General features: G+C 52.6%; 6 protein-coding genes across 6 annotated transcripts in view; 1 reads left to right on the forward strand and 5 right to left on the reverse strand.

Annotated features, from left to right (window-relative positions):
• The window catches only part of LOC121435313 (H-2 class I histocompatibility antigen, Q10 alpha chain-like), a 731,224-nt gene that overhangs the window by 427,693 nt on the left and 276,512 nt on the right, over nucleotides 1-27,019 (reverse strand). The gene's annotated exons all lie outside the window — the stretch shown is intronic.
• The window catches only part of LOC121435272 (H-2 class I histocompatibility antigen, Q10 alpha chain-like), a 708,503-nt gene that overhangs the window by 404,648 nt on the left and 276,836 nt on the right, over nucleotides 1-27,019 (reverse strand). The window lies entirely within an intron of this gene.
• The window catches only part of LOC121435270 (H-2 class I histocompatibility antigen, Q10 alpha chain-like), an 808,095-nt gene that overhangs the window by 378,990 nt on the left and 402,086 nt on the right, over nucleotides 1-27,019 (reverse strand). The window lies entirely within an intron of this gene.
• The window catches only part of LOC121435275 (H-2 class I histocompatibility antigen, Q10 alpha chain-like), a 703,994-nt gene that overhangs the window by 378,990 nt on the left and 297,985 nt on the right, over nucleotides 1-27,019 (reverse strand). The gene's annotated exons all lie outside the window — the stretch shown is intronic.
• Nucleotides 950-3,692, reverse strand: Zbtb12 (zinc finger and BTB domain containing 12). The gene is made up of 2 exons (XM_041634468.1): nucleotides 3,331-3,692; nucleotides 950-2,873 (listed from the first exon to the last, which is right to left on the reverse strand). The coding sequence occupies exon 2, from the start codon at nucleotides 2,851-2,853 to the stop codon at nucleotides 1,474-1,476; it is 1,380 nt and encodes a 459-aa protein (XP_041490402.1). The 5' UTR covers nucleotides 2,854-2,873; nucleotides 3,331-3,692; the 3' UTR covers nucleotides 950-1,473.
• C2 (complement C2) lies at nucleotides 12,449-26,872 on the forward strand. Its single transcript, XM_041634428.1, has 18 exons — nucleotides 12,449-12,606; nucleotides 12,728-12,955; nucleotides 14,311-14,496; nucleotides 15,538-15,714; nucleotides 15,802-15,900; nucleotides 16,160-16,293; nucleotides 19,504-19,642; nucleotides 20,903-21,043; nucleotides 23,002-23,091; nucleotides 24,706-24,846; nucleotides 24,965-25,059; nucleotides 25,146-25,263; nucleotides 25,354-25,519; nucleotides 25,626-25,702; nucleotides 25,825-25,916; nucleotides 26,063-26,189; nucleotides 26,279-26,328; nucleotides 26,471-26,872. Exons 1-18 carry the CDS (start codon nucleotides 12,561-12,563, stop codon nucleotides 26,642-26,644), a joined length of 2,280 nt encoding a protein of 759 aa, XP_041490362.1. The 5' UTR covers nucleotides 12,449-12,560; the 3' UTR covers nucleotides 26,645-26,872.

Here is a 27,019-nt window from a genome sequence, read left to right on the forward strand (position 1 = left end):
GCGTCCTGAAAGGCGAGGGCCAAATGTCTTGTGTGTGTGCCAGGCGAGTTACGCCACGACGTGCACGAGATGCCAACTGAAGGCAGCGGCCTCAAGGGTGACTATGGTCTGTGGACAGTAACCATTTCTGCCAAACGTCTTGCAGCCGGGGGTCATGGTCCAGCCGACAGTTTAGGAGAGAACGGTACACACATTAAAGTGCACGGCCCTGACAACACTGATCAGGGCAGCATCCCCTCAGGCATTACGTCCTGGCCAAAGTCTGAAAATACCTGTACGGCTTCACAGACATTACTGGACAGGCAGGTAGTTGTTATTGGGCCCGAGGCCAATTCAAAGTCTTATGGGAACTGTAGTTCTCTTTGGATAAGAACTTTTCAGAGCTTTCTGGGAATTGTAGTCTTCTAGGCATTCGAAGCTAAGTTTAGCTGATTTTTCAGCTTTCCTTAAAACACTAACTTTCTGCCACAGACAGACGTGTTCAGACACTGATGCCTGCCTGCCATCTCAGTGGGTACACTGACACCTGTGGTTCATGCCTGGCACTGGTACCAAACCACACAGAGGTTATGCCCTCACTAGGTGTTAAGGCTGCCCAACTGGAGGAGGGCGTGTTCCTGACCAGAGGAGCTCACTGGCATGTCCCTACTCCCCGCTTGAGGCTGGTCTCCTTTTTGGACAGGGCTGTAGTCGTTAGATTTGGGAGAGGCTGTCTATGGTGGGTAGTCATACACATGCAGTTGCCAGAACATAAAGAAAAAAAGTTTTGTTGTTTTTTATTTTATGGAAAAACAAAAACTAAAACCCCGAACTCCAGAAAAAATCCTAAAAAATACGTTTTCTTAAAAAATACTGTATAAGTCTCTACTCCTCTCCCTCCCCCCATCAGCCTTCCTCCTGTCCTTTTTCCTAAGTGCCCTGCCCCCCGCCCCTCCACTAGTAACTGTCCTTGCTATTGCACCCCCTCATCTCATTTCCTACCCAGGTTGCCCACCCTCTTCTCTTACCTGGCACATAGATTTTCTTTCATTTCCGGAGTCCCACTTCCCCAGCATGCAAGAACCGCCTCCCCGTCCTTTTCTGGGACTTCATACCTGTTTCCCCTACAACTCCCATCTCCCTGTGCTCTATTCTAATCAGGAGCAAGAAAAGTGCATCCTGCCAATCCCCCCACAATTCCCGCCCCCACCCCACCTCAAGAAACGCTAGAATCTTCCCCCTGGGCAGCTTTAGCCAGGAAAGAGCTGTTCTCCAAACTTTCCACCTTTGCTTTTTTGTCCTCCCTCCACACTGTACGTGTACCTCTACAAAAGAGAAATCTTTCTTTGGGACCCCATATTCCCTCAGCCTTGTCAACCCTGTCTCCGGCTCCATCTGTTTCTTCTGCTCTTTGAGGCAAGGTCTTCTCTCCAATCCTCCTCTCTCAAGATGTCTGCCTGCCCCAGAACCCCGCCCCCCAATTCTCCCGGCCCATCAGCGGATGAGGACGTTGATCTCCGCCACGCCAGCCTCCAGCACGTTCTCGGCTGTGGTTTTGCCATGTTGCTCCTTGAGATGCCGCCTGATGGCTGGCTTGTGGGCGAAGCGCACGTCACAGTAGGAGCATCGATAGGGCCGCGCTCCAGAGTGCAGGTTGAGGTGATCGTGCAGCGTGGACTTCTGCGTGAAGCACTTGCCGCAGATGCCACACGAGTGCGACTTGACGCCGCGGTGCACGTTCATGTGGCGGTTGAGGTTGCTGCTGTGGTTGAACTGCTTGCCGCACCGCGGGCACATGAAAATGAAATGTTGCGCACGCATGTGGAAGACCAGCTTCTCCACGCCCTGGAACACTTCCGGGCACTTGGTGCATTTGATGTTCTTTAAGGGGTTTCCACTTGAGAAGCCCCCGGGCAGGGGTCCCCGGCTGCCCCCTGCCCCCAGACTGCCCCCCGCCCCCCGGGCAGCCATGGCCACCGCTGCTGCTTCCACTAGGCCCGAGGTGGCCCCCACACTGGCCCGGCCTCCTGGGATCAACAACAGGCCTTCCCCTTCGGCGTCCTCTGACAGGCTATAGCAGGCCTTCACCACACCTTGCGGTGGGGCTACAGTGTTGGGGGCCACGCTACTCTGGGCCAGCTCCCCGAGGTGGCTGCTCACAGAGGCCCCGATGCCCAGACCCGCTGCTAGGCCTCCAGGGGGTTTGAGCCGGTGTGCCACTTCCAGGGCGGACTCCACCTTGACAATGCAGATGTCAGAAACATCCTCATCCTCGTCCTCGTCCTCGTCTTCCGCCTTCAGCTCTAGGTCCTCATCCAGCGGAAACTCCAGCTTCACGGGTCTTAGGAGCGGAGGGGGTAGAGGAGGTGGGGGCGGGGGTTTCGGGGCTGGCTTTGGGGTCCTGGCTGGAGGGAGGAGGGACTTGGTGGCACTGACGGTGCTTATGAGACTAGCCTCGCCGACCCCATCCTCTTTGAGGCCTATTTTGGGCTCAATGAACTGGCTGAGGGCGTTCCGGCATTTCTCCACCACGTGCTCCATCTGCAGGTAGGAGGCAGCCGTCAGGTAGTTGACGATGTCCCTGACTGCGAACTCCAGGGCGCCCGTGTAGCAAGAGAGGAGCAGGTCCGCCACAATGCGTGCGCTGTGCATCAGCGAGACCTGCAGCTCCGAGCTGGGGTTCAGCAAGAACTGGTCCCGGAGGAACGGTGAGCAGGCGGCCAAGATGACCTTGTGGCCACGGAATTTGAGGCTGTCGGCCACGATGGTCACGTCGCAGAACCGCTCCTCCGCACGGAGCTGGTTCATGTTCCGCAACGTAGCGGCCTCGTGGCCAGGCAGCTGGAAACGCAAGACTTCCACCCCAGAGGCCATTGTGGCGGGAGTGGACTGCCCTGGGTGGGAAGGAAACCGGTCAGAGACAAAAGGTCTCTGGCTGTCGGAAGCCAAGGCTCCAGACCCCTCATCCCCACCTCCCCAGGCTTGACGCGCCTCCCTCAGTTTCCCTAATTCCGAGGAGGCGCGGTCCCTCCGAGGAGGGAGGCGTGGTTCCCGGGGGCGGGGCAGCGGCGTCCACACCCCCCAGTCCCGCGGCCCGCGCGCCCATGGGAGAATGGAGAATGGGGTGGGTGGGGGTAAGGAACCCGAGGATTGCTACTCTGGGGTGGCCCCCAGTTGTAGGCTCTCCTCACCGGCCTCGCCTCTAGCCCGGGCCGCGCGCTGCTGTGAGTCCCCCCTTTTCACGACCTCCCGCCGCCCGGACAGGTCGTGCACGCCCCCTCCCACGCGCAGATTCTCCGTGGCACGCTCCCCCCGTCCAGACTCACGACCCTGGGTGCACGCGCCTCTCACCTGGCCCGGTTCCGCGTGCTGATTTTCCCCCCTGGTCCCCCACCCCCCCGGGGCCGGCGGCGCCCCCCACACTCGGGCAGGGCCTGGGCAGCGCGCAGGCGCGGGGGTGCACGGGGCGCGCGCGCGGGCCGGCTCCGCGTGGGCGGGAGGGGGAGGGGCGGGGGCAGCTCGTGCCGAGTGTTCCAAGGCCCCGCGCAGCGCAGCGTCCGCGAGGACTCGGGGAGGAGGAAGAGGGGAGGGAATTAAAGGAGCAGGATTCCCCCTCCCCGACCCCCCCTTTCCTCCCCGGCACCCCCACGCGGTTAAAGGGCTGGACAGTTGTGCCTCCCCTTTGGCCAGGATTATTTGTCCGCCAGAGCGGAAATACGCTCCACACCCCCCCTCTTCCACGCTCCCCCTCCTCTCTGCCTTTGGGGCCCGCGGCCCATCTGCGCGTGCGTGCCAGGGCCCGCGCGCTCGGGCCCGCCCCCGGCTCCCGGAGCGCCCCTGCGCGCCCCCGCTCGCCCCGCCCGCCCCGCGCCCCCCCCAGCGCGCGCGCTCCCCTGGAGCTGCGCAATCTGCGCGGCCACCTGCTCTAGCGCGAGGCGTCGCTGCCGCCCAGCTGTGCCGAGTCGGCACCTCCCAGGGCCTCGGACCTTCTGGTGGCCTACGGATCCCTGGATCGCTGCTGCCCACGGGTGCATCCTCCGCTTAATGTGGGCACAGTTCCTAGCTTCCAGACATTTCCAAGTCTTGAAGCTAGTGTCTGCCGTAGTCCTCCTGATCTAGAAGTTAATTTCGCTTTCCACACAGCCAGATGAACCAGAGATCCCTGCTTGCCCCGCTTCAGAACAGTTACTTAAACGCACACTCAACCTCCCTTCTGTTTCATCCATTCTAACTTCTTGCCAAGGCCAAGCTCTCTCTCGTGCTGTGGGAGACTGGTGCACTTCGCCTCCACTGTGTAATTAACCCTGGACTAATTCTGCAAATTACGCTGTTATTTATACTGGTGCCAGTGTGCCATCTTTACGGTTTCCCTGCACCCACCCCTTCCGATCCACAGCCTCTCCTCCAGAGAGGGGCTCCCCGACCTCCACTACCTCTCTACTCTGCACCTGGCTTTCCTAGTCACTTCCAAACTCAGTTGCGTTCTCCACACTTCAGAGTGCTTACAGACTTCACGGATACCTGTCTTAAAAGCTAACCACCCCGTGAGGGCTGGGGCTTCTGTGCACCCCAAATACCCACAGTGGCTTTCCAAACTATCACGGTCCCTCCAGGAAGACGCCACTGTTTATTACACCCTCCCAGGAAACTTCTCGACTCTGAGGACGCTAAACTGCTTGAAACCTAAAGTGTCCAGTATCTGCCCCCTTCCCAAGACTGTAACTTCTTGATTACAGGAATTACATTATGGAATGTGTTTTGCAAATAAAAGTCAGGCAATAAATGACTGTTGAAGTCATTCTCTGTCAGCTGGACCAGCATCCGCCCATACAAAGTTCATTCAGAGACTTAATTGAATACCCAAACCCAAGGGATGCTGTTTCCCGAGAAGGGTGGAGAGTAGTGAGCCGTGTGTTAGCCTCTGGTTTTCCTTTTAAATTTCTCCGACTTTTGTGCCCTCACCCAACTCACTCTTTAGTCGGGTTGGGTGGATTTAAGGGACAGCGTCTGCTTTTGTGTATGGTACTCCTCGTTTAAGGCCATAGTCACTGTCTAGCGCACAAGAGAGCACCTTCAGGCAAATTATTTAATTCTCTGAATCCTGGTGTCTCTCTTTGACCTAAAGACCCTGAAGCTCACCAGGCTGGTAGAAGGTTCTAGGGAGCCCGACACACACTGGATACAATGGATCTAAGGCGACACCCTTTCTCTTTGCTGTCATGGGAAATAGACTGGGCAGATTTCTTTTTTTTTTCTTTGTTTGTTTTTTGTTTTTTCATGTTTGTTTCTCTGTGCAGCCCTGGCTGTCCTGGAACTCACTCTGTACCAGGCTGGCCTCAAACTCACAGATCCGCCTGCCTCTGCCTCCCAAGTACTGGGATTAAAGGCGTGCACCACCACCACCTGGCAAGATGATGCTTTTAAAAGAATTTTAATTTAAAATTTCTGTTTTTCTATCTCATCTTTTCTTTTTCTCCTTACCAAACTGGAGAGATGGCTCAGCTGTCAAGAGCACTTGTTCTTGCAGAGGCCCCTAGTGCAGTTCCCAGAACCCACATGGCGGCTCACAACCATTAGTAACTCCAGTTCCAGAGGATCTAACACCCTCTTCTGACCTCTGCAGGCTTCAGGCACTTGCGTATGGATGGAAACACACACACACACAGAACACTCATACACGTAAAATAAATCTTTAAGATTAAAAAGGAAGAGTTCATATTTCACTGAGCAGTAATAGGAAAAACTGTCAAATTAAGAAGGGTGTTCATGGGGCTGGAGAGATGGCTCAGAGGTTAAGAGCACTGACTGCTCTTCCAGAGGTCCTGAGTTCAATTCCCGGCAACCACATGGTGGCTCACAACCATCTGTAATGATATCTGGTGCCCTCTTCTGGCATGCAAGCATACATAGAAGGAATGTTGTATACATAATAAAAAAAAAAAAAAAGAAGGGTGTTCATGACACCTGCCTTTAATCCCAGCACTCAGAAGGCAAAGGCAGGCGAATCTCTGAGTTCAAGGCCAGTCTGGTCTACAGAGCGAGTTCAAGGGTAGCCAGGAGTACACAGAGAAACCCTGTCTTAAAATTGCCCCCCTCCAAAAAAAAATATAACGAGAGTTTAGAGGTGGGCACGGTGGCACACGCCTTTAATTCCAGTGCTTGGGAGAGGCAGATCTCTGTGAGTTCAAGATCAGCTGGTCTGCTAGTGAGTTCTGGAGCAGGCAGGGCTCTGTCTCAAAACAAACATACAAAAAGAAGGAAAGTCTAGGGACTGGAATAGCTCAGTGATGGGAAGGGTTGGTATTCCTTTCTTAGCGCCCGTATTTGCTCACAATTGCCTGAGCCCGGGTCCAGCGCCCTCTTCTGGCCTCTTTGGGTACCTGTACTCACATGCACATTCTGAGAGTCTGTAAAGTTTGTTTTCCGATTCAGGTTCTCTCCACGTGGTCCTGGCTGTCCTGGAATAAACTATGTAGACCAGGTCCTCCTGCCTCTGCCTCCCAAGTGCTGGGATCAAAAGCGAGCTTGGGCAACGCCTGTAAAGTTTAATATCCTGTCTTTCTGGTCCTTCTCATCCCTGGAAATGTGGGTTTGCGTGGTGAGGGCTTAAGATGGGTAGACCAGGCACGCTGTCAGTCCTTACCCGTCCATCTAATCACGTCTTGTGCACCTCCTGTGCCAACACTGAGCAGAAGCAGGCGGACCGAGGACAGTGAGACTCTTTTCCAGAGGATGCCCACCAAGGGTCAGGTGGCCGAAGGACAGTGTGTCGTGGGAGTCTCACAGTCCCAAGGGAAGTGCCCCAACACGGGTCTGGTTCTTCTCCCTGTGTCTGTGGCTGCTCTTGGCCCTCATGTCTCCTCAGGTATCTCCCAGCCCCTCTGCCCTCATCCCTGAGTCCTACTTCTGAAGCACTCTTGAGGTCAAATGTCTCCTTGCTGGAAACACTGAACTGATTTCCTTCGTGCTTGAGGTAGGGGATGTTTTCCTCCATGTTCCAGGTCAATGAGGCTCCCTTTCCACCCATTCTTCCTTAACATACATGTTGCTTTGGGGCCACCCTCTGCTCACAGTCACTGCGCGGCCTGGGCGCCCCTCTCTCTCCCTTATCAAGCAGTGGGACACTCGCTGAAGCTTTACAGACTCTAGAGAGACCTGCGGCCAGCTCTACCGAGACCCGCCGCCATGGCTAAGTACTAACAGCCACGCCTAAGCAACGTTAGCAGCCGTGATGGTATCAGGGCTATGCCGCAGTGGCTGTGTTCTGCAGAGTCTCTGTTGAGTCCGTGGTGGATGGGGCACTGACCATTACCGCCAGTGGGGGATCCAGGTCCAAAGCAGTGTCATTCCAAGAGGATACTGAGGATACTAGAAGATGGCTCGGGGAGGAAGAGCAATTGCTGAGAACCAACCTCCTGAAAGTCGACTTTCGCTCTCCTGCCATGGTGCGTGTAGCCCCCCAAAACACACACACAGTAGCGATGACAAATGTTTTTTTTTTTTTTTTTTTTTTTTGGTTTTTCGAGACAGGGTTTCTCTTTGGTTTGGAGCCTGTCCTGGAACTAGCTCTTGTAGACCAGGCTGGTCTCGAACTCACAGAGATCCGCCTGCCTCTGCCTCCCGAGTACTGGTATTAAAGGCGTGCGCCACCACCGCCCGGCTGATGACAAATGTTTTGACTGGATAGATGGATCAACAGTTAAACTGTTAAATGTTAAGGACACTTGCTATTCTTTGTTAGGTGGCATACCAAAGTGGATGGGGAAAGCCCACAAGGCCTCAACCCTACACAAAGAATGGGCAACCAAGGAATGCTGGGAGCAGGAGAACCAGCAGGAGAAACCAGGCCATCCAGGGCTACATAGAGAGACCTCGTCTCAAAAAAGAAACAAAAAGTTTACATCGGACTGAGGATGAAGCTCAGTTGATAGGGCACTGGCCTAGTGCTCAGGAAGTCCTGGCTCCTGTTCTAGCATTCCATACACCAGGCATGGTGGTTACTGGCCTAGCGCTCAGGAAGTCCTGGGTCCTGTCCCAATGTCACATACCTCAGGCATGGTGCTGCATGCCTGTAACCCCAGCACTCAGGGCTACATAGAGAATCTGAAGCCATCCTGGGCTATGAGAAACCTCATATCATTCAAACACCAGAGGCAGAAAACCAGGAGATTTATGCAACTCTCCCCCACCTCAGCCTGTTTTCCAGCCCCGGTTTTCCCCGAGGTTTCCAGAGAAATTCTGCTCATATCCAGGGCATATGTGAGGCTGGGGTAGAACTCAGACATACACACTGCCCAGCATGTACGAAGTCCATGCCAGATCCCCAGCATCATGACACCATCGCCAACGACAGCCGATATCCACAGCAAACTAAGGAAGAGTAAGGAGCAGGTCCGGCTTCCGTCTCCCACGCGGTCCCTTTTCTCCGTTTACAAATGGCAGCGACCACAGTGCTGTGACGTCATCTGTTGTCTGCATTCTATCTGTCCACACAGATGAGCCTCAGGGGCTGAGAAGCCATGTGATATTCCATTGTCCACATGCACATATCTTGGTCCTCTGCAAGTGGACCCAGACTCGGTACAGCACCCTTCACATCTATAGGAGAACGCATGGGTCTTCACCCTCTCACGTCTATAGGAAAATGCGTGGGTCTTCTCCCTCCCACGTCTATAGGAGAACACGTGGGTCTTCACCCTCTCAAGTCTATAGGAGAACACGTGGGTCTTCACCCTCTCAAGTCTATAGGAAAATGCGTGGGTCTTCTCCCTCTCACGTCTATAGGAGAACGCGTGGGTCTTCTCCCTCTCACGTCTATAGGAAAATGCGTGGGTCTTCACCCTCTCAAGTCTATAGGAGAACACGTGGGTCTTCACCCTCTCAAGTCTATAGGAGAGCACGTGGGTCTTCTCCCTCTCACGTCTATAGGAGAACGCGTGGGTCTTCACCCTCTCAAGTCTATAGGAGAGCACGTGGGTCTTCACCCTCTCAAGTCTATAGGAGAACGCGTGGGTCTTCACCCTCTCAAGTCTATAGGAGAACGCGTGGATCTTCTCCCTCTCACGTCTATAGGAGAACGCATGGGTCTTCTCCCTCTCAAGTCTATAGGAGAACGCGTGGATCTTCTCCCTCTCACGTCTATAGGAGAACACGTGGGTCTTCTCCCTCTCAAGTCTATAGGAGAACACGTGGGTCTTCTCCCTCTCAAGTCTATAGGAGAACGTGTGGGTCTTCACCCTCTCAAGTCTATAGGAGAACGTGTGGGTTTTCACCCTCTCACGTCTATAGGAGAGCGCGTGGGTCTTCTCCCTCTCACGTCTATAGGAGAACACATGGGTCTTCTCCCTCTCACGTCTATAGGAGAACACGTGGGTCTTCACTCTCTCACGTCTATGGGATAGTGTGTGGGTCTTCTCCTTTTCTGGACTGAAGTATTAAGTGTTAAGTGTTTTTCTTTGGCTGACAAACCTCTCCACCAATGCGATAATCCAAATCAAACCAGATCAAACCAAATTAGAAAAGAGCCCAGGTTTAATGCATGACAGCACTCCCGGGTGACCCCCTCCCCCCAGGGAAAACACGGAGAGGGAAACAGAGAACCACGGAAAACCAGGAGACCATGTGTTCATTCTCCAGCGGGGCAGTTTAAATAGCCCATGGGAGTTGTCTTGACCCGCCCTGGGGAGGGGTCACCATTTGGTGGGCTTTCTTGGAGGTGGAGTTTGGACTGAGGCAACTCCCAGGGGAGGGGGCTTATGCCAGGAGCTGGGGTGAAGCCCCCAGCCAAACACTAAGTAGCTTAAGCTGCTCTTAAATCTGCAGTTCTCTCGTCTCATCCTCCTGAACGCTGGGATTCTAGGCTTGTGTCCCCATAGCTGGCTGGCTCCTCCCTCTGGGTGCTAATTGTGTTCTCAATGTGTTTCCCACCGGCCCCAGGTGTGACACGGACGAACAGTTAACTAATGTGCAAAGCCAAGCCTGAGCATCCTGGCCATCTTAAGCCAAAAATTCCCTCCACCGTGCTGCCCCACGGTGCCCCGAAGGAAAGCAAGCATGGATGTCTGTCCCCTCTTTCTGGAGACTCTACCTTCTCAGCCCTGGCAGGGGTGAAGCGGTGGGGGGGCAAGGACAGGAGCTCCAGAGCAGTTTCTGGGGAGAGGGGAGGAGATGCAGTCCATGTTTGGGACGGTATGCCATTGAAAACATAGAGCAGATGCTGGTCCCCCTCAGCGAAGGGAAATCCAGAGCAGAGCTTGTGGTAGGTAGGGTGTGGGGTAGCTGCAACATCCACCCTGTCACCACGTCCCTCTCCATGCGGAGAAGAGCCCCACCAGCCCTCAGCACGTGGAGCTCCCTGGGAGAATGGATGTGGATGTGCAGATGGGCACTCTCTGGGCTTCGGCTGTTGTCTGACGTGGATGTGACTCCTCACAGCAGGTCAAGGACAGATTTGGGAGACCCAGGAGCCCCCTTCTCAGCTTCTTGTTTACCCCTTAAGAAGCCAGCACAGTGGACAATGTCAGAAGGTTCAGTGTGGAGCCTAGCGTCTGGGTTTACAAGTCAGCCTCTGGGGAGGGTGCAAAGCTTCCTCAAGGTGGCGGTAGTCCTAGCACTGGGAAGGTGGGCAGGAGGGTCAGGAATTCAAGGCCATACTCAACTATGCAGCAAATTTAAGACCAGCGCTAGAAAATGGGGGGCTGGAGAGAGGACTAGGTTGGTAAATGCTTGCAAGTGTAGGACACCTTAGAATCCACGTTAAGAATAATCTCACTGCCGTCCGAAGCAGAGACGGAAGGTCCCTTGTGAGTTAGTCCGGTTTATTTGGCAAAGTTCTGGGCCAGTGAGAGACCACATCTCAAACAAAAGGTGGAAGGGGCCTGAGGAGTTACATTTACAATTGTCCTCTGACCTGCAAAGATACAAACACATGTGCACATGCACACACACGCACACACACATGCATTCACACACATGCACACACATGCACAACTCACACATGCACACACACACATGTACACACATGCGCACACACACATACACGAAACAGAAAAAATAGAATGCAATGATCCTTTTGTTGCTGATCTGACAGATTTCTTGGGGGGTGGGAGGGTGCTCATCTTGACCTTGTGTAATTGCAGAAACAGTAACTATAAGCTTATGATGGATAGGAGGCTAATACGTTGCCTTAAATTCTCCATGGCTGGGCAGGGCATAGTGGCACACATCTTTAATCTTGGGAGGTGGAGATGGGGGGTCTCTGTGAGTTCAATACCAGCCTGGTCTACAGAGTGAGTTCCAAGACAGCCAGAGCTACATAGTAAAACTCCATCTTGAAATGAATAAACTAATTTCTCCATGGCTGGATGTCCTGTGTTTGTAACTTTCACCCTTGGGAGACAGAGGCAAGAGGACCACGAGTTCACGGCCAGTTTCAGTTACTCAGCGAATTCTAAGTCAGTCTGGATTCTCAGAGGGGAAAAATATATCTAAATGTATTGTATGAAGAAAGTGTTTTTTTCCCAGTAAAAAGGTATATCTTAAACTAGAAAACACTATTATTCTTTTGACTACCCAACCCCCAATTTTTTTAACAAGTTGGGAATCTTATCTGCTGGATGTTCAAAAAAAATCTTCTAAGCATTCTTCCCAACTTTGCAAGTAACTGCTTGGTTTTTTCTTTTTTTCAACCCTGTTTTCGGGGAAAGACCCATATGCCTTATTCCAAGAATCTCCCCATATGCCAAGAAGCTCTGAAAAGATTAGTTTCGATTCCTCAGAAGCCTTCTCAGCAGGACCCACCCGACCAGGGAAGCAGATCCCTGGGGCCAACTCCAAAGGGAGTGAAGCAGCGTAAATAAAATGTTTTGTGCAGGGTTTGTGGGTTTGTGTGCTTAACACGATCCACACAAGACTAGGTGTGCTTTAGTGTGTGTGTGTGCTGTGTGCTGTGTGTGTGTGTGTGGTGTGTGGTATGGTTTGTGTGTGGTGTATGTATGTGTGTGGTGTGGTGTGTGTATATGTGTGTGTGTGGTTTGTGTGTGTGTGGTTTGTGTGTGTTAACACGATCCACACAAGACTAGGTGTGCTTTAGTGTGTGTGTGCTGTGTGTATATGTGTATGTGGTGTGTGTGGTGTGTGTGTGTGGTATGTGTGTGGTATGGTTTGTGTGTGTTGTATGTATGTGTGTGGTGTGGTGTGTGTGTATGTGTGTGTGTGGTGTGGTGTGTGTGTATGTGTGTGTGTGGTTTGTGTGTGTGTGGTGTATTTGTGTGTGTGTGTATGATGTATGTATGGTGTGTGGTGTGTGTGTGTGTGTGTGTGTAGTAGGTGTGTACCCAGTTAGGAGCAATGTCCACAATCTATTGACTGTGATGTCCTGGAATGAAGGGGCAAAGGTTCTGCCCCCAAAGCTGAATCCCTAATCTCTGTTGTGGCCTCTCCTTTCCTTTTTCTCCCCTTGACCATGCCCTCGCCACTCCCCGCCTTTTGATTCTCTGGCAGCCTGCTCAGCCAGCGGTGGTTTCGGGGAAGTCAGATGACCTTTTCTCTCCCCTGGCTCTCGGTTCTCCTGTCCCGACAGCATGGCCTCTCTGCTGACTCTTCTCTGCCTGCTGTGGCTGTGCCCAGGTAGGAGGCAGGGAACGAGGCTACTGGGGCCTTGTGGGCGTGGCAGGTGCTGCTGGGTCCAGAGACAGCCACTTCTTGCCCCTCTTTCATCCGGGCTGCTTTTCCTTTTCCACACCCACAGGCCTGGCCGCTGTCTCCTGTCCTCAGAATGTCAATATTTCCGGTGGTACTTTCACCCTCAGCTATGGCTGGGCCCCTGGGAGCCTCCTCACCTACTCCTGTCCACTGGGCAGCTACCCAGTCCCAGCCTGGAGAAGATGCCAGAGCAACGGGCAGTGGCAGACCCCAAGATCGGGCACGCCGCCGTTCACCCAGCGATCCTCTCGGTTTGTTAGAGCAGTCTGCAAACGTGAGTCCGTCTAGGGTTCTTGGGGACTGGTGAGAGAGAGGGGGGCTTTCAAAATACCGAAAACATGGGTTGTTGAGACTCTTGTCTTTAATTTGAGCCCTCGGGAGGCAGAGGGAGGACGGGAGGCAGAGGGAGGACGGGAGGCAGAGGCAGGTGGATCTCTGTGAGTCTGAGGCCAACTTGGTCTACATGGTGTGTTCTAGGCCAGCCAGGGTTGTAAAATGAGACCCTGTCTCCAAAAAACAAACAGTTCACCTAAACAAAGACACCCCCCCCCAAAAAAAAACCCCACAGAAACCAACCAAACAAGCAAACCCAGAAAAAGCCCTCTGTCCTTAGTAAGGACAAACTTATTTGGGTAAAATCAACTGTAGGATTACTGGCCATTCTAAATGGATGCTGAGAAGCCTGGCGGTGGTGGCGTACGCCTTTAATCCCAGCACTCAGGAGGCAGAGGCAGGCGGATCTCTGTGAGTTCGAGGCCAGCCTGGTCTACAAGAGCTAGGTCCAGGACAGGAATCAAAAGCTACGGAGAAACCCTGTCTCGGAAAACTAAAAAATAAATAAATAAATAAATAAATAAAATGGATGCTGGGTGTCTTAGTCCTTGGTGAGAGACTGGGGGACCACAGACCTCGAGGGGGGCATTAGTCAGTTAGAATGAACTGTTTTAAGTCGACAGTATTCAAACAACTGCCTAAAACTGCAATCTTATGTTTCAATCTATGTTTTGGGTTTTCTTTGGTGTTGCAGACGGTGATGAGGGATTTACTATGCTTGATCAGCACGCCTATTGAGTTAATTTCCCCAGCTGTTTTTTGATTAGTCAATTTTGTGTTGAGCCTGCCAACTCTGTCTGCTTTGGTTTCCAAGGTGAGCTTTGAACTCACTGAGGCTGAACTTAAGCTCTTGCTTCCCGAGCCCACTTCTCCATGCTGGCTGGACAAGCGTGAGCCACCATGTTTGACTTTGGGGTTTTTTGAGACAGAATGTCACTCTGTAGCCCAGGCTGGACCCAACCTTGAAGTAATTGATTTACCAGCCTCTGCCTTCTGAGTGCTAGCATTATAGGTGTGCATCCCCAACTTTCTGATTTTTTGGGGTGGTGGTGGTTCTGAGACGCGGTTTCTCCATGTAGCTAGCCTCGAACTCAGAACTCAGAGATTTACCTGCTTCTGCCTCAAACTCACCATATACAGCCTAGCGGGACCTGAGCTTCAGTGGCCCAAGTCCTGAGATTTATGGGCTGCACCGCCCCAAATTCTTCCCATGTTTTCAGGACAGTTGCCAGTCTTGGGTTCTAACAGAAGACCCCTCCCCAACACCTAGCTTCCAGCTCTTGTCTCTCTCTCCAGCGGTTCGCTGTCCAGCGCCGACTTCCTTTGAGAATGGCATATACACCCCTCGGCTGGGGTCCCACCCTGTGGGTGGCAACCTGAGCTTCCAGTGTGAGGATGGCTTCACATTGCGGGGCTCGTCTGTGCGGTACTGTCGCCCCAATGGCATGTGGGACGGAGAGACAGCTGTGTGTGATGACGGGGGTAGGCACTCTCACTGTCAGACTACGTGGGGGTGGGGTGGGGTGGGGTCGGGTCGGTCTGCAGCCTCAGAAGCTTTGTATTAAAAGGATGCAATTGGCCTTTAATCCCAGCACTCGGGAGGCAGAGGCAGGCGGATCTCTGGGAGTTCGAGGCCAGCCTGGTCTACAAGAGCTAGTTCCAGGACAGGAACCAAAAGCTACGGAGAAACCCTGTCTCGAAAAAAAAAAAAAAAAAAAAAAAAGGATGCAATTGGTGTGTGAGACTGGGGATGGGATCCAGGATTTCAGGAATGCCAGGCAAGCCCTCTACTAGAGAGCTATACTCCAAACTCCATAGTAGGAAAATTTAAAAATATGTATTTATTCAGCGGCACATACCTTTAATCCAAGCACTCTGGAGGCAGAGGCAGGTGGATCTCTGAGTTTGAGACCAGCCTGGTCTACATAGAGCCACCATTACACACAGTTATGAGCCACCATGTGGTTGCTAGGTATTGAACTCAGGACCTTTGGAAGAGCAGCCAGTGCTCTTAACCGCTGAGCCATCCCTCCAGCCCCCATCACATTTTCCTTTGTTCAGTACTTTAGTTTTGGGAATTATGAATGTTGTCACGAGAGTCCATGCTTCTCTCTTTTTAAAATTGTACAGTATTCCGTTATATGACTGTATTGTAAAGTATTATTCATGCCCTGTTGAGTATTTGAGTGGTGTCTGTTTGGGGCTGCGAAGAGTGAGGTTTGGGAACTGTCTCTCACGGACTTCATCCTCTGGAGTGATAAGCTGGCAGACTCAGCTTTATGCAGGGTTCCTGCAGTGGACACTCCAGCTGTTTAAACAGAGTTCTGATTGTTCCACATCCTCTCAGAGTCTCCTCTAGGTAGAGGGTCAGGCCTGGAGGGCTCCAGGGGCGGCTGAGGGCTAGGTAAGGTCTCCACCACACTCTAGTCTGAAGCTTCTGGTGTCTAAAAGAGGACATGGCGTGAAGGACGAGGGCGGTGAGCTGCAGACGTCGCCAGACCCTTATCTGTTGTTCTCTTGCAGCTAACCACTGCCCCAACCCGGGCATCTCAGTGGGTACAGTGCGGACAGGCTCACGCTTTGACCTTGGGGACAAGGTCAGATACCACTGTTCCTCCTTAAATCTGGTGCTCACTGGCTCTGCCGAGCGGGAGTGTCAGAGCGACGGGGTGTGGAGCGGGACGGAACCGATCTGCCGGCGTGAGTACCCTCAGTGTTCTCCGGTGTTCTCCTGGGACCCCACACCCAGGTCTGGTCCTGGCTGACCTCCTGTGGCTCTTCCCACAGAGCCGTACTCTTATGACTTCCCCGAGGATGTGGTCTCTGCCCTAGGCACCTCCTTCACCAGCCTGCTTGGAGCCACCAATCCCATCCAGAAGAGGACAGGTGAGTGAGTACTGGAGAGAGGACCTGGATGGAGCAGGAGAGGGGCAGTTTACATGGATGCTGGGAGCTGAGTGACCCTGTTGTCTCACAGGGTCGAGGTGGGCATCTGAGCCAGGGTCGGGTAGTGCTGGGTGACTGAGCCGGGGGTGGGGTGGGTGACTGAGCTGGGGGTGGGCTGGGTGACTGAGCCAGGGGTGGAGTTGGCATCTGAGTCCAGGGTGGGTGGGCATCTAAACGCTTTGTTTCCTGTTTTATTTAGAAAATCTGGGCCGTAGAATCCAAATCCAGCGCTCAGGACACCTGAACCTTTATTTACTGCTTGATGCTTCTCAGAGTGTGTCCAAAGAAGACTTTGAGACATTCAAGGAGAGTGCCACCCTCATGGTGGACAGGGTGAGGAACCCAGACCTGTGCCTCCCTCATGGTGGACAGGGTGAGGAACCCAGACCTGTGCCTCCCTCATGGTGGACAGGGTGAGGAACCCAGACCTGTGGGCAGTCCTTCCTTCCCAGCCCTGCTGGCCTCAGAGTCCCACAACCACGAGTTCAGTGTATGTGATCATATCTTTATTCCGTAAATGTGTTGGGACGCCTACTATGTCTGAGGCACGGGGCTGGGTGCCCGGAGGCACCACACAGGAGCAAAGCGCAGCTCTGGAGTTTCAGGGATCCGTCATCCACAGCTGTGGTCTCCAGAGAGATAACCTACGGGGCACTTCTGTTAAATGATCATTATTTTTATTAAGTCAATACATTTCCTTCCTTCCTTCCTTCCTTCCTTCCTTCCTTCCTTCCCCTCTTTCTTTCTTTCGTTTCTCAAGACAGAGTTTCTCTGTGTAGCTGCCATGACTGAGAAATTGCCACACTGACATCCAAAGGGTCTGTACCAGTTTGCACTCCCACCAGCAATGCAGAAGTGTTCCCTTTACCCCACAACCTCTCCAGCAAAAGTTGTCATCAGTGTTTTTTGTTTTTTGAGACACGGTTTCTCTGTAGCTTTAGTGCCTGTCCTGGAACTAGCTCTTGTAGACCAGGCTGGCCTCGAACTCACGGAGATCCGCCTGCCTCTGCCTCCCGAGTGCTGGCATTAAAGGTGTACGCCACCACTGCTCGACTCATCAGTGTTTTTGATCTTGGCCATTCTTACAGGTGTAAGATGGAATCTCAGAGTTGTTTTGATTTGCATTTCTCTGATGACTAAGGATGTTGAACATTTCCTTAGTGTCTTTCAGCCATTTTAGATTCCTCTGTTGAGAGTTCTCTGTTTAGGTGTGTACCCTATTTTTTTATTGGATTATTTGTTCTTTTAATGAACAATTTCTTGAGTTCTTTGTATATTTTGGAGATCAGCCCTATGTCCGATGTGGGATTTGTGAAGATCTTTTCCCATTCTGTAGGCTGTCGTTTTGTCTTGTTGACCGCGTCCTTTGCTTTACAGAAGCTTTTCAGTGTCTGTGCTGCTGGGGTTCTATTTAGGAAGTGGTCTCCTGTGCCAGTGAGTTCAAGTGTACTTCCCACTTTCTCTTCTAAAGGTTCAGTGTGGCTGGCTGTATGTTGAGGTCTTTGATCCATTTGGACTTGAGTTTTGTGCATGGTGATAGATATGGATCTATTTTCATTCTTCTACATGTTGATATCCAGTTATGCCAGTATCATTTGTTAAATATGCTTTCTTTTTTCCATTTGATTTTTTTTTTTTTTTTGGTTTTTCGAGATAGGGTTTCTCTGTGGCTTTGGAGCCTGTCCTGGAACTAGCACTATAGACCAGGCTGGTCTCGAACTCACAGAGATCCACCTACCTCTGCCTCCCGAGTGCTGGGATTAAAGGCGTGCGCCACCATCGCCCGGCCTTCCATTTGATTTTTTTTTTGCTTCTTTCTTTGTCAAGAATCAGGTGTTCATAGTGTGTGGATTAATATCCAGTTTTCCATTTGGTTTTATTGGTCTTCTTGTCTGTTTTTATGCTAATATCAGGTTGTTTTCAGTACTATATAAGCCAATAATTTCATACCCCAAGACAGATATGGTAGAGACGGGATGTTAGGAGCTCAAGGCCAGCCTCAGACAGCATGGGACCAACAAAAGACTAGGAAAATAGCTCATGGGTAAAGGCACCTGTTGCACAAACCTCATTTCAGATCTCTGGAATCCGAATAGAAAAAATTTAGAAGTCAGATGCCATAGACGTGTTTGTAATCCCAGGGGGATGGAGAGCAGGGGGATGGAGAGCAGGGGCATGGAGAGCAGGGGGATGGAGAGCAGGGGGATGGAGAGCAGGGGGATGGAGAGCAGGGGCATGGAGAGCAGGGGCATGGAGAGCAGGGGGATGGAGAGCAGGGGGATGGAGAGCAGGGGCATGGAGAGCAGGGGCAGGACTGCTGGACACTGGTAGCTTCCCTGGAGTTCTCAGCACAGAGCAGACAGACTTGTCAGAGACTGACTCCAACAAGATGTGTATGCGTGCACACACACACACACACACACACACACACACACACATGCATGCACGTGCGCACATATACACACACGAGGAGGGCAGCACCAACAAGAACTATGTCCTGGAACACACTATGTAGACCAGGCTGGCTTCAGACTCACAGAGATCAGCCTGCCTCTCCCCACCATACCTGGCCCAATACTTTTGTTTGTTTGTTTTTGTTTTTTGAGACAGGGTTTCTCTATAGCTTTAGTGCCTGTCCTAGCACTTGCTCTGTAGACCAGGCTGACCTCAAGTTCACAAAGATCTACCTCCTGCCTCTGCCTCTGCCTCTTAAGTGCTGGGATTAAGTGTATGTGCCGCCTGGCTGACCTTGAATTTTGATCCTTTTGCCTTTGCCGTGGATTTGTCTCTATTCCAAGCTCCATCTTATTTTATTTTTATTATTTTTAATTTTTATTTATGTGTGTGTGTATTTGTGACTGGGTGAGTGAATGCCACGTGTGTGTATGTGTGCATGTGCGTGCGTGCGTATGTGTGTGTGTATGTGTGTGTGTGTGCACGTACGCACGTCCTGGGAGGACAGACACAGGCACTGGATACCTTAGAGCTGAAATTATAGACATTTGTTAAATTACAGGCATCTGTGAGCCATCCAGCCGTGTTCTGGGATTGGAACTTAGGTAGAACAGCAAATGCTCTTAGCCCTGACCTCAGCTGCATTTAAACAGGATTTGTGTGTGTTCTGAAGACTGTTTTAGACCTTCAAATGAATAACTCCGGTCCGCCCTACACTCTCCTCAGTGGTATGGTTCAGGCTGAAGCAGCACAGCTCAATTTAACTGTGAGATGGGCATGCTCGTCACGGACCACCACTGGGCTGATGTGTGGGTGAAATGAGGAGGGGTCTTCCAGGAGCACATACTTGGTGTGCGTCATCCCCTGAGTGTCTCACCAAGGGTCTCACCGGTCAGCCGAGCGCATGCGCCATCCCCTGGGTGTCTCACCAAGGGTCTCACCGGTCAGCCGAGCACATGCGCCATCCCCTGGGTGTCTCACCAAGGGTCTCGCCGGTCAGCTGAGCGCAGGCTCTTGGTGTTTCTGGGACCTGCTCTTGCCTGGTTTCGCCACACCTGCCCCATACCACTTCTCCCCCACCCTCTACAGATCTTCAGCTTTGAGATCAAGGTCAGCGTTGCTATCATCACCTTTGCTTCCGAGCCCAAGATCATCATGTCCATCCTGAGTGAGAAATCCCAGGATGGGGTGGAGGTGATCAGCAGTCTGGACAAAGTCTGCTATAAAGGTTTGGTCGTCATCTGCAGGGGGAGGTCATCTGGTGGGGAGGTCATCTGGTGGGGAGGTCATCTGGTGGGGAGGCCATCTGGGGTGGTGAGGTCATCTGGGGTGGTGAGGTCATCTGGGGTGGGGAGGTCATCTGGTGGGGAGGTCATCTGGTGGAGAGGTCATCTGGGGTGGGGAGGTCATCTGGTGGGGGAGGTCATCTGGGGTGGTGAGGTCATCTGGTGGGGAGGTCATCTGGGGTGGTGAGGTCATCTGGGGTGGTGAGGTCATCTGGTGGGGAGGTCATCTGGGGTGGTGAGGTCATCTGGTGGGGAGGTCATCTGGTGGGGAGGTCATCTGGTGGGGAGGTCATCTGGGGTGGTAGAGGATGGACCGAGCAGAGCAGCTGCTGAGACCCCAGAGGGGAGGGGCCTGAAGGTGTTGCTCATATCCCAGGTCATCCTTGGCTACCTATGGAAACTGAGGCCACCTGGGCTACATGAAACCCTTCATCAGGGAGAGAGGGAGGGAGGGAGGGAGGGAGGGAGGGGAGAAGACAGGGAGGGAGAGAAAGAGAAAGAGTGAGAGAGATATTGAGTACTCTTCTTCTTCCTCCTCCTCCTCCTCCTCCTCCTCCTCCTCCTCCTCCTCCTCTTCTTTTGAGACAGGGTTTCTCTATGTAACAGTTCTAGCTGTCCTGGAACTCACTTTGTAGACCAGGCTGGCCTCGAAATCACAGAGATCTGCCTGTCTCTGCCTCCCGAGTGCTGGGATTAAAGGCATGCGCCACCACCGCCCAGCACATTTCTTCATTCTTCGGGCACTTGGGTCCAAGGGTAACAATAGGATTCCAGTTTCTACACCTCATAGCTTTCATTACCCACCCGCATACCGTGTAAAACCATGCATACCGTGTCGGGGTGCCACCAGACAGCTGCACCACGAGCTCTTTCCCTTTGTATTTAATTAAGTAATTTTTGAGACAAAGTCTCAGTGTGTAGCGCTGGCTGAGCTGGAACTTGTTCTGTAGACCAGGCTGGCCTCAAACTCACAGAGATCCTCTTGCCTCTGCCTTCTGAGTGCTGGGGTTACAGATTTGCACCATCACATCTGATTCTGCAGTGAACGTTCTAAGGTGGATATACAAGATACCCGAGCTTATCAGACACACTGACTCCTTGCATTTCTGGCTCTCTCACACACAGAGACGCCCCAGTCCCAGTTAGGTAGAGGGTTTTTGTCGTTTTTGTTTTCAAGAGATTTTTTTTCTGGCACATTCCAGATCATGAAAACGCCTCTGGGACTAACATTCTCAAGGCTCTGAACAGCGTCTACCTCATGATGAATAACATGATCGCCCGCTTCAGCCTGGAGACCTCTGCCTGGCATGAGATCCGCCACGCCATTATCCTGCTGACAGACGGTGGGTGTCTCCCTCGCTGCTGGAGGTCGGTCGGCAACAGTGGGCAGCATCAGGACAGGCTCTTAGGTCTTGTGTTCTGGTTGTCTTTCTGCCACTGGGGGACTCACGTGGTCTTTTTGTTTGTTTAGCTTTGAGACAGGGTTTCTCTGGGTAGCCCTAGCTGGTGTGGAACTCACTATGTAGACCACACCAGCCTCAAACTCACAGAGATCCACCTGCCTCTGTCTTGTCTTCCAAGTTCTGGGATGAAAGATGTACACACCCATGCCTTACTTACTTTATTTTATTTTGTTTAAGACTCTGGCTCTTACTCTGTAGCCCAGGCTGACCTCGAACTCCTGGTCTTCTTGCTTCAGCCTGCAAGAGTGGCTGGAATTACGAGTATGTGCCACAACACCTAGCCCATAAACACACACACACACACACACACACACATTTTCATTATCCACTCACCTGTTGGTGGGCGACAAGGCTGATTCCAGTTGTCTGCTCTAGTGAATTAGGCAGCAACAGTCATGAGGGCGCAGACATCCCTCCCGAAGGGTGTGCAGTTCTCCGGGTACACATGCCCGGGAGTGAAACAGCTGGGGCATGCGGTAGCTCTGTTCTGAATGTTTCTGAGAAATGTCCGGCATGATCTCCACACCACTGTACGTAACTTTGCATCTTGGCTGGCAATGAGAGGGCTCCTTCCTTTCTACATCCTTTCCAGACTGATTGTGAGGTTGGCTGGTGTCAGCCGTTCTGACTGGGTGAAATGGTTGTCTCAATGTAGTTTTAATTTGCATTTCCTTGATAAGTAAGGGTACCAAACACTTTTAAAAATAGTTATGGGGGGGCTGGAGAGATGGCTCAGTGGTTAAGAGCATTGCCTGCTCTTCCAAAGGACCCGAGTTCGATTCCCAGCAACCACATGGTGGCTCACAACCATCTGTAAAGAGGTCTGGCGCCCTCTTCTGGCCTTCAGGCATACACACAGACAGAAAATTGTATACATAATAAATAAATAAATAATTAAATAAATAAATAAATAAAATAGTTATGGGCCTTTGTGTTTCTTTTTTTGGAAACTGTCTATTCAGTTCTTTTCCCCATTTATTGATTGGGAGTTTTAATTAATTTATTAATTTATTTATTTATTTTTGGTTTTTTGAGACAGGGTTTGCTCTGTAGCTTTGGAGCTTGTCCTGGAACTAGCTCTTGTAGACCAGGCTGGCCTCGAACTCACAGAGCTCTGCCTGCCTCTGCCTCCTGAGTGCTGGAATTAAAGGCCTGCGCCACCACCGCTGGGTGGGAGTTTTATTTTCTTAGCACCCAGTTTCTCCAATTCTTTCTAAAACCTGCAAGTGAGCTCTTTGTCTGCAGTTCCTTTGGTAGAGGCTGCCCCGACTCGGGTTCTGTTCTCTGCTGTTTCCTTTGCTTTACAGAAACGGTTTGTCTTCATGTGTTTACTTGGTTTCACCTGCGTGTATGATGTACGTATGCATGATGTATGCATGTATGATGTATGCATGTATGACGTATGCATGTGTGTATGTATGATGTATGTATGCATGACGTATGCATGTATGATGCATGTATGTATGATGTGTGTGTGTATGTATGATGTATGTATGGTGTGTGTATGTATGTATGACGTATGTATGTATGACGTATGCATGCATGTATGATGTATGCATGTATGTATGTGCATTATATGTGAGGCTAGAGCCCTTGGAGGTCAGAATAGGGCATTGGATCCCCTGGAAATGGAGTTCTAGATAGTTGTGAGCCACCATGTAGGTGCTGGGAACTGAACACAGGTCCTCTGGAAGAGCAACAAGTGGTCTTACCCACCGAGCCATCTCTCCAGCCCCAAACGGTGTGTTTTAAAATGGCTGAATGTTCCCCGTCTTCCCAGAGCTGTGAGAAATTCTGCATTCAATCCAGATGGAGGATTCTCTCCCTTCTCTGTCTAGGAAAGTCCAACATGGGTGGCTCTCCCAAGCCAGCAGTTGATAACATCAGAAGTATCCTGGACATCGGTCAGAACAGGAACGACTATCTGGGTAAGGCTCTGCCCCATCCAAGCTCCTCTGCCGGGGGTTCCAGTGTGAATCAGCACTGGCTCTGAGCCACAAGGGTTTCCAGGTAGTTCTGTGTGGCAGTGGCTGAGTATCACACGGAGGACCTGGGTACAAAACTGGCTATGGTCCCTACTCCGGTTCCATCTCCGGAGGGCTGGGCTGTGGGCTGCTGCTTCTTCTGTCCTGAATGGTGCTGTTGGCACCGGAGCGGCTTCTGAGGGTGGGAAGGGGAATAAGGTGCCGATGAAAGTGTGGTCTGGTGCAGAGAACGCTCAGTATTGTCCGCCGCCGTGCCATTACCATCTCATGTTTCAGGAAACTTTGCAGGAAGAAGGGCCTGGGTTCCCCGTAGGGACTGTCCCCTCCCATGTCCCTTCAGCAGGAGACACTTAGGTGAAGCGTTGGCAGGCTGCTAAGGAACAAATGACTTCTCGGGTTCAGGGTGACCACAAAGTACTGATCTATGACAGAAAACAATTGCATTTTTTTGGGGGGGGGGACAAGGTCTTGCTATGTAGAGGCCTGGTGGCTGCAGGTGTCCTTGGCTTGTAACCACAAGACCCCAACCTCCAACTCTGTCTTCACCCTGTTTTCTGTCCTGTTTTCAGTGTCCAGCGAGCTATGTTTGGGTCCAAATTTCCTATGTATTTATTATCTTGTGCCTACCAAGCAAGCACTCTGCCACTGAACTATTCCCCAGCCCTCTGTCTACCCCTATTATAAATATATTTATCTCTGTCTCTGTAGATGTGTGTGTCTGTGTGAATGGATGCCGCACGCGTGTGCGTGTTCTTGCTACCCCTGGAGCTGGAGCTACAGGCCGTGGGTGCTGGGAACACACTCAGGCCTTCCGGAAGAGCAGCAAGCACTCTTGACGGCTGAGCCATCTCTTCAGCCCTCTTTTGTTTTATTTTTGGGACAAGCCTGGGCTGGCCTCTAACTCACTAAGTAGCTAAGGCTGGCTTTGAACTCCTGATCTTCCTGCTTCCACCTCCTGTGTGCTGGTAATACCAGGCCTGTTTCCCCAGTGGTGGTACACACCTTTGATCCCAGCACTTGAGAGGCAGAGGCAGGAGGATCTATGAGTTTGAGGCCAGCCTGGTCTACAGAGCGAGTTCCGGGACAGCCAGGGCTACACAGAGAAATCCTGTCTCAACACCCGCACCCCCCCCTCCAAAAAAAAAACCTTGTTTCTACTGCAGGTCACATTCACAATGGGACCTGAACACATTCTTCTAGGACACACAGTTCTACCCCCTGTAGGCAATACACAGGGTAAACAAGGCAGTCGTTTAGCCTGCGAGTGATAGGTACCCAGTGCTACGAAGCGAAGCTGAGTGGGTAGGGTGTGCCAGGGTCTGGGGCATTGCACACTTAGAAGACCTCGCTGAAGAGCCGTGTGGACGGCTGGGGCAGAGGCCTGAGCAGGGTTGGGGTCCAGGGATGGCGGCAGGAGGAGAGGAAGACAGGCGGGGATGGAGGAGGCAGAGTCCGTCTAATTCAGGTCTTTGTTGGCTCGGGGAGTTCAGGTACCCGCCTCACGTCTTGGGTGGGCTCTCGGCCACAGGCTCTCGTGATTTCCCTCCTTCCCCTCAGACATCTATGCTATCGGGGTGGGCAACCTGGACGTGGACTGGAAAGAACTGAACGAGCTGGCGTCCAAGAAGGATGGCGAGAGGCATGCCTTCATCCTGCAGGACGCAAAGGCCGTGCAGCAGGTCTTCGAGCACATGCTGGGTATGTGAAGCTTCATCCCCCTGGCCGCAGAGAGCAGAGTGGGGAGTCAGCCGGGGGCTCGGGGTGCCAGCCTGGACCCGTACCCGTCACCCACCTCCTTCCCTGCCTTCGCCCACAGATGTCTCCAAGCTGACGGATACCATCTGTGGGGTCGGGAACATGTCTGCCAATGCCTCTGACCAAGAGAGGACACCTTGGCATGTCACCTTTAAGGTATCAGGAAGGAGGAGCAGGGCTTGGATCGCAGAGGTGAAAACAGCCAGAAACAGCCAACCCAGACTGTTGTCTATTCCCTGTAGCCCAAGAGCAAGGAGACTTGCCGGGGGTCCCTCATCTCTGACCAGTGGGTACTGACAGCAGCTCACTGCTTCCATGATACCCAGATGGAGGACCGGCACCTGTGGAGGGTCACCGTGGGTAAGTCAGGGGCTGCAGCCGGCCCGTCACCACCGGTTCAGGTCAGCCTTCAGTCTCTTCCGGTCCACCCTAATCCACCGCTGTCCCTAGGGGATCCCACCTCTCCTTACGGCAAAGAATTCCTCGTGGAGAAGGCGCTGATTGCCCCAGGGTTTGACGTCCACGCAAAGCAGAGCCAGGGCATCTCTGAGTTCTACGCTGATGATATTGCCCTGCTGAAGCTGACCCAGAAAGTGAAAATGTCCACCCATGCCAGGTGCCTGAGCCCGGGTTGGGAGGGCAGCCTACAGAGGACAGCGTTCTGGAAAGTACCAGAGGGGATACTGAGGGCGGGCCCGTGTGACGGTCACCTTTCTCCCCAGGCCCATCTGTCTTCCTTGCACTGTGGAGGCCAATATGGCTCTTCGGAGATCCCAAGGGGGCACCTGCAGAGAGCATGGTGAGCTGGGGACAGAGCTTGGCTGTGCTGTCAGGGCCTGGGCTGCAGTCTTCACCTCAGGCTGGATGCAGGGGCTCTGGGTAAGGAAGCCTGTGCTGACACTGCCTTCTCCCCGCCGGCAGAGACTGAACTTCTGCAGCAGCAGAAGGTTCCTGCACATTTTGTGGCTTTGAATGGGAACAAACTGAACATCAACCTCAGGACAGGACCAGAGGTGAGAGCTCAGAAGGGATCCTGAAGTGGGGGGGGGGGGGGCAGCTCCGGAATGTCCAGCCCTGCCTGGAGTCTCCCCTTCTCCAGGGCCTTGCTGGTCTGCTTAATGTCTCCTGGCATTCTTCTCTCCTACTCCCCACATTGCAGCGGAAAAACTGTATCAAGGCCGTCTCCGAAAACAAAAACGCCTTCCCCAGCTTGACTGATGTCAGTGAGGTGGTGACAGACCAGTTCCTGTGCAGTGGGATGGAGCAGGATGACAGTCCCTGCAAAGGTGAGAAAGCCGTCCCTGCACTCCCAGGGAGATGTTACCGTGACATCTGCCCTGGGTGACACTGTCTCTTGTCCCTTCTTTCCCTGCAGGAGAATCTGGGGGCGCGGTTTTCCTTGAGCGGAGATACAGATTTTTCCAGGTGGGAAGTGGGGCTTGGAGGGGGCTGGCTGCCAGGCAGGGTGTGAGTCCTTCTTGCAGGGTCAGGTGGGAGCCCTTTGAGGAGCAGAAGGGTTGAGCAGCAGTAGGGCTGGCACTGTCCAACCCCGTGTCTCTTCCTCCAGGTGGGCCTGGTGAGCTGGGGTCTTTACGACCCTTGTCAAGGTTCCTCCAACAAGAACTTGCGCAGGAAGCCCCCCCAGGGTGTGAAGCCCAGAGACTTCCACATCAGTCTCTTCCGCCTGCAGCCGTGGCTGCGTCACCACCTGGACGGAGTCCTCAACTTTTTGCCCCTTTAACATGGTCCCCGAGTCCTTTACTGCTCTGACCCTTTCTGCCATGACCTCTGAGTGTCCTCACTCCTGGGTACATAAACCCTGGGCCCCAGGAACCCAGAGACAATGGCAAAAGGTGGGGAATCCCCAGGGTTGTACTGGGACTTCTGTCCGGCGGCCTTGCATGGATTGCGCTTCTCACTCTCACGCGGAATTTCCCAGTTAGGAAATTAATAAAAACAGTGATTTCCACATCGGCCTGTCGTATGTCTTGGGGGTGGGGAGGCCAGGGAGGTTCCAGGAAGGTCAGAGACCCTGCTGTACAAATAGCGGCTGGACTCTGCCCCATCACAGTCCATGGGAAGCTGGCCTCTAAGGGGGTGGTCTGGGCCTGCTGGG

This window comes from Microtus oregoni, unplaced genomic scaffold, assembly GCF_018167655.1.
Source record: "Microtus oregoni isolate MIOR12 unplaced genomic scaffold, Mior012 000046F_ref0000063, whole genome shotgun sequence".
Taxonomy (NCBI): domain Eukaryota; kingdom Metazoa; phylum Chordata; class Mammalia; order Rodentia; family Cricetidae; genus Microtus; species Microtus oregoni.

Bases quoted from the DNA above. Each gene is read 5' to 3' on its own strand.
- C2 (XM_041634428.1), top strand. From the start codon at position 12,561: ATGGCCTCTCTGCTGACTCTTCTCTGCCTGCTGTGGCTGTGCCCAG. The intron at 15,715-15,801 runs GTGAGTACCCTC...CTCTTCCCACAG, and splicing joins GACGGAACCGATCTGCCGGC to AGCCGTACTCTTATGACTTC. The intron at 16,294-19,503 runs GTGAGGAACCCA...CACCCTCTACAG, and splicing joins CCACCCTCATGGTGGACAGG to ATCTTCAGCTTTGAGATCAA.
- Zbtb12 (XM_041634468.1), bottom strand. From the start codon at position 2,853: ATGGCCTCTGGGGTGGAAGTCTTGCGTTTCCAGCTGCCTGGCCACGAG.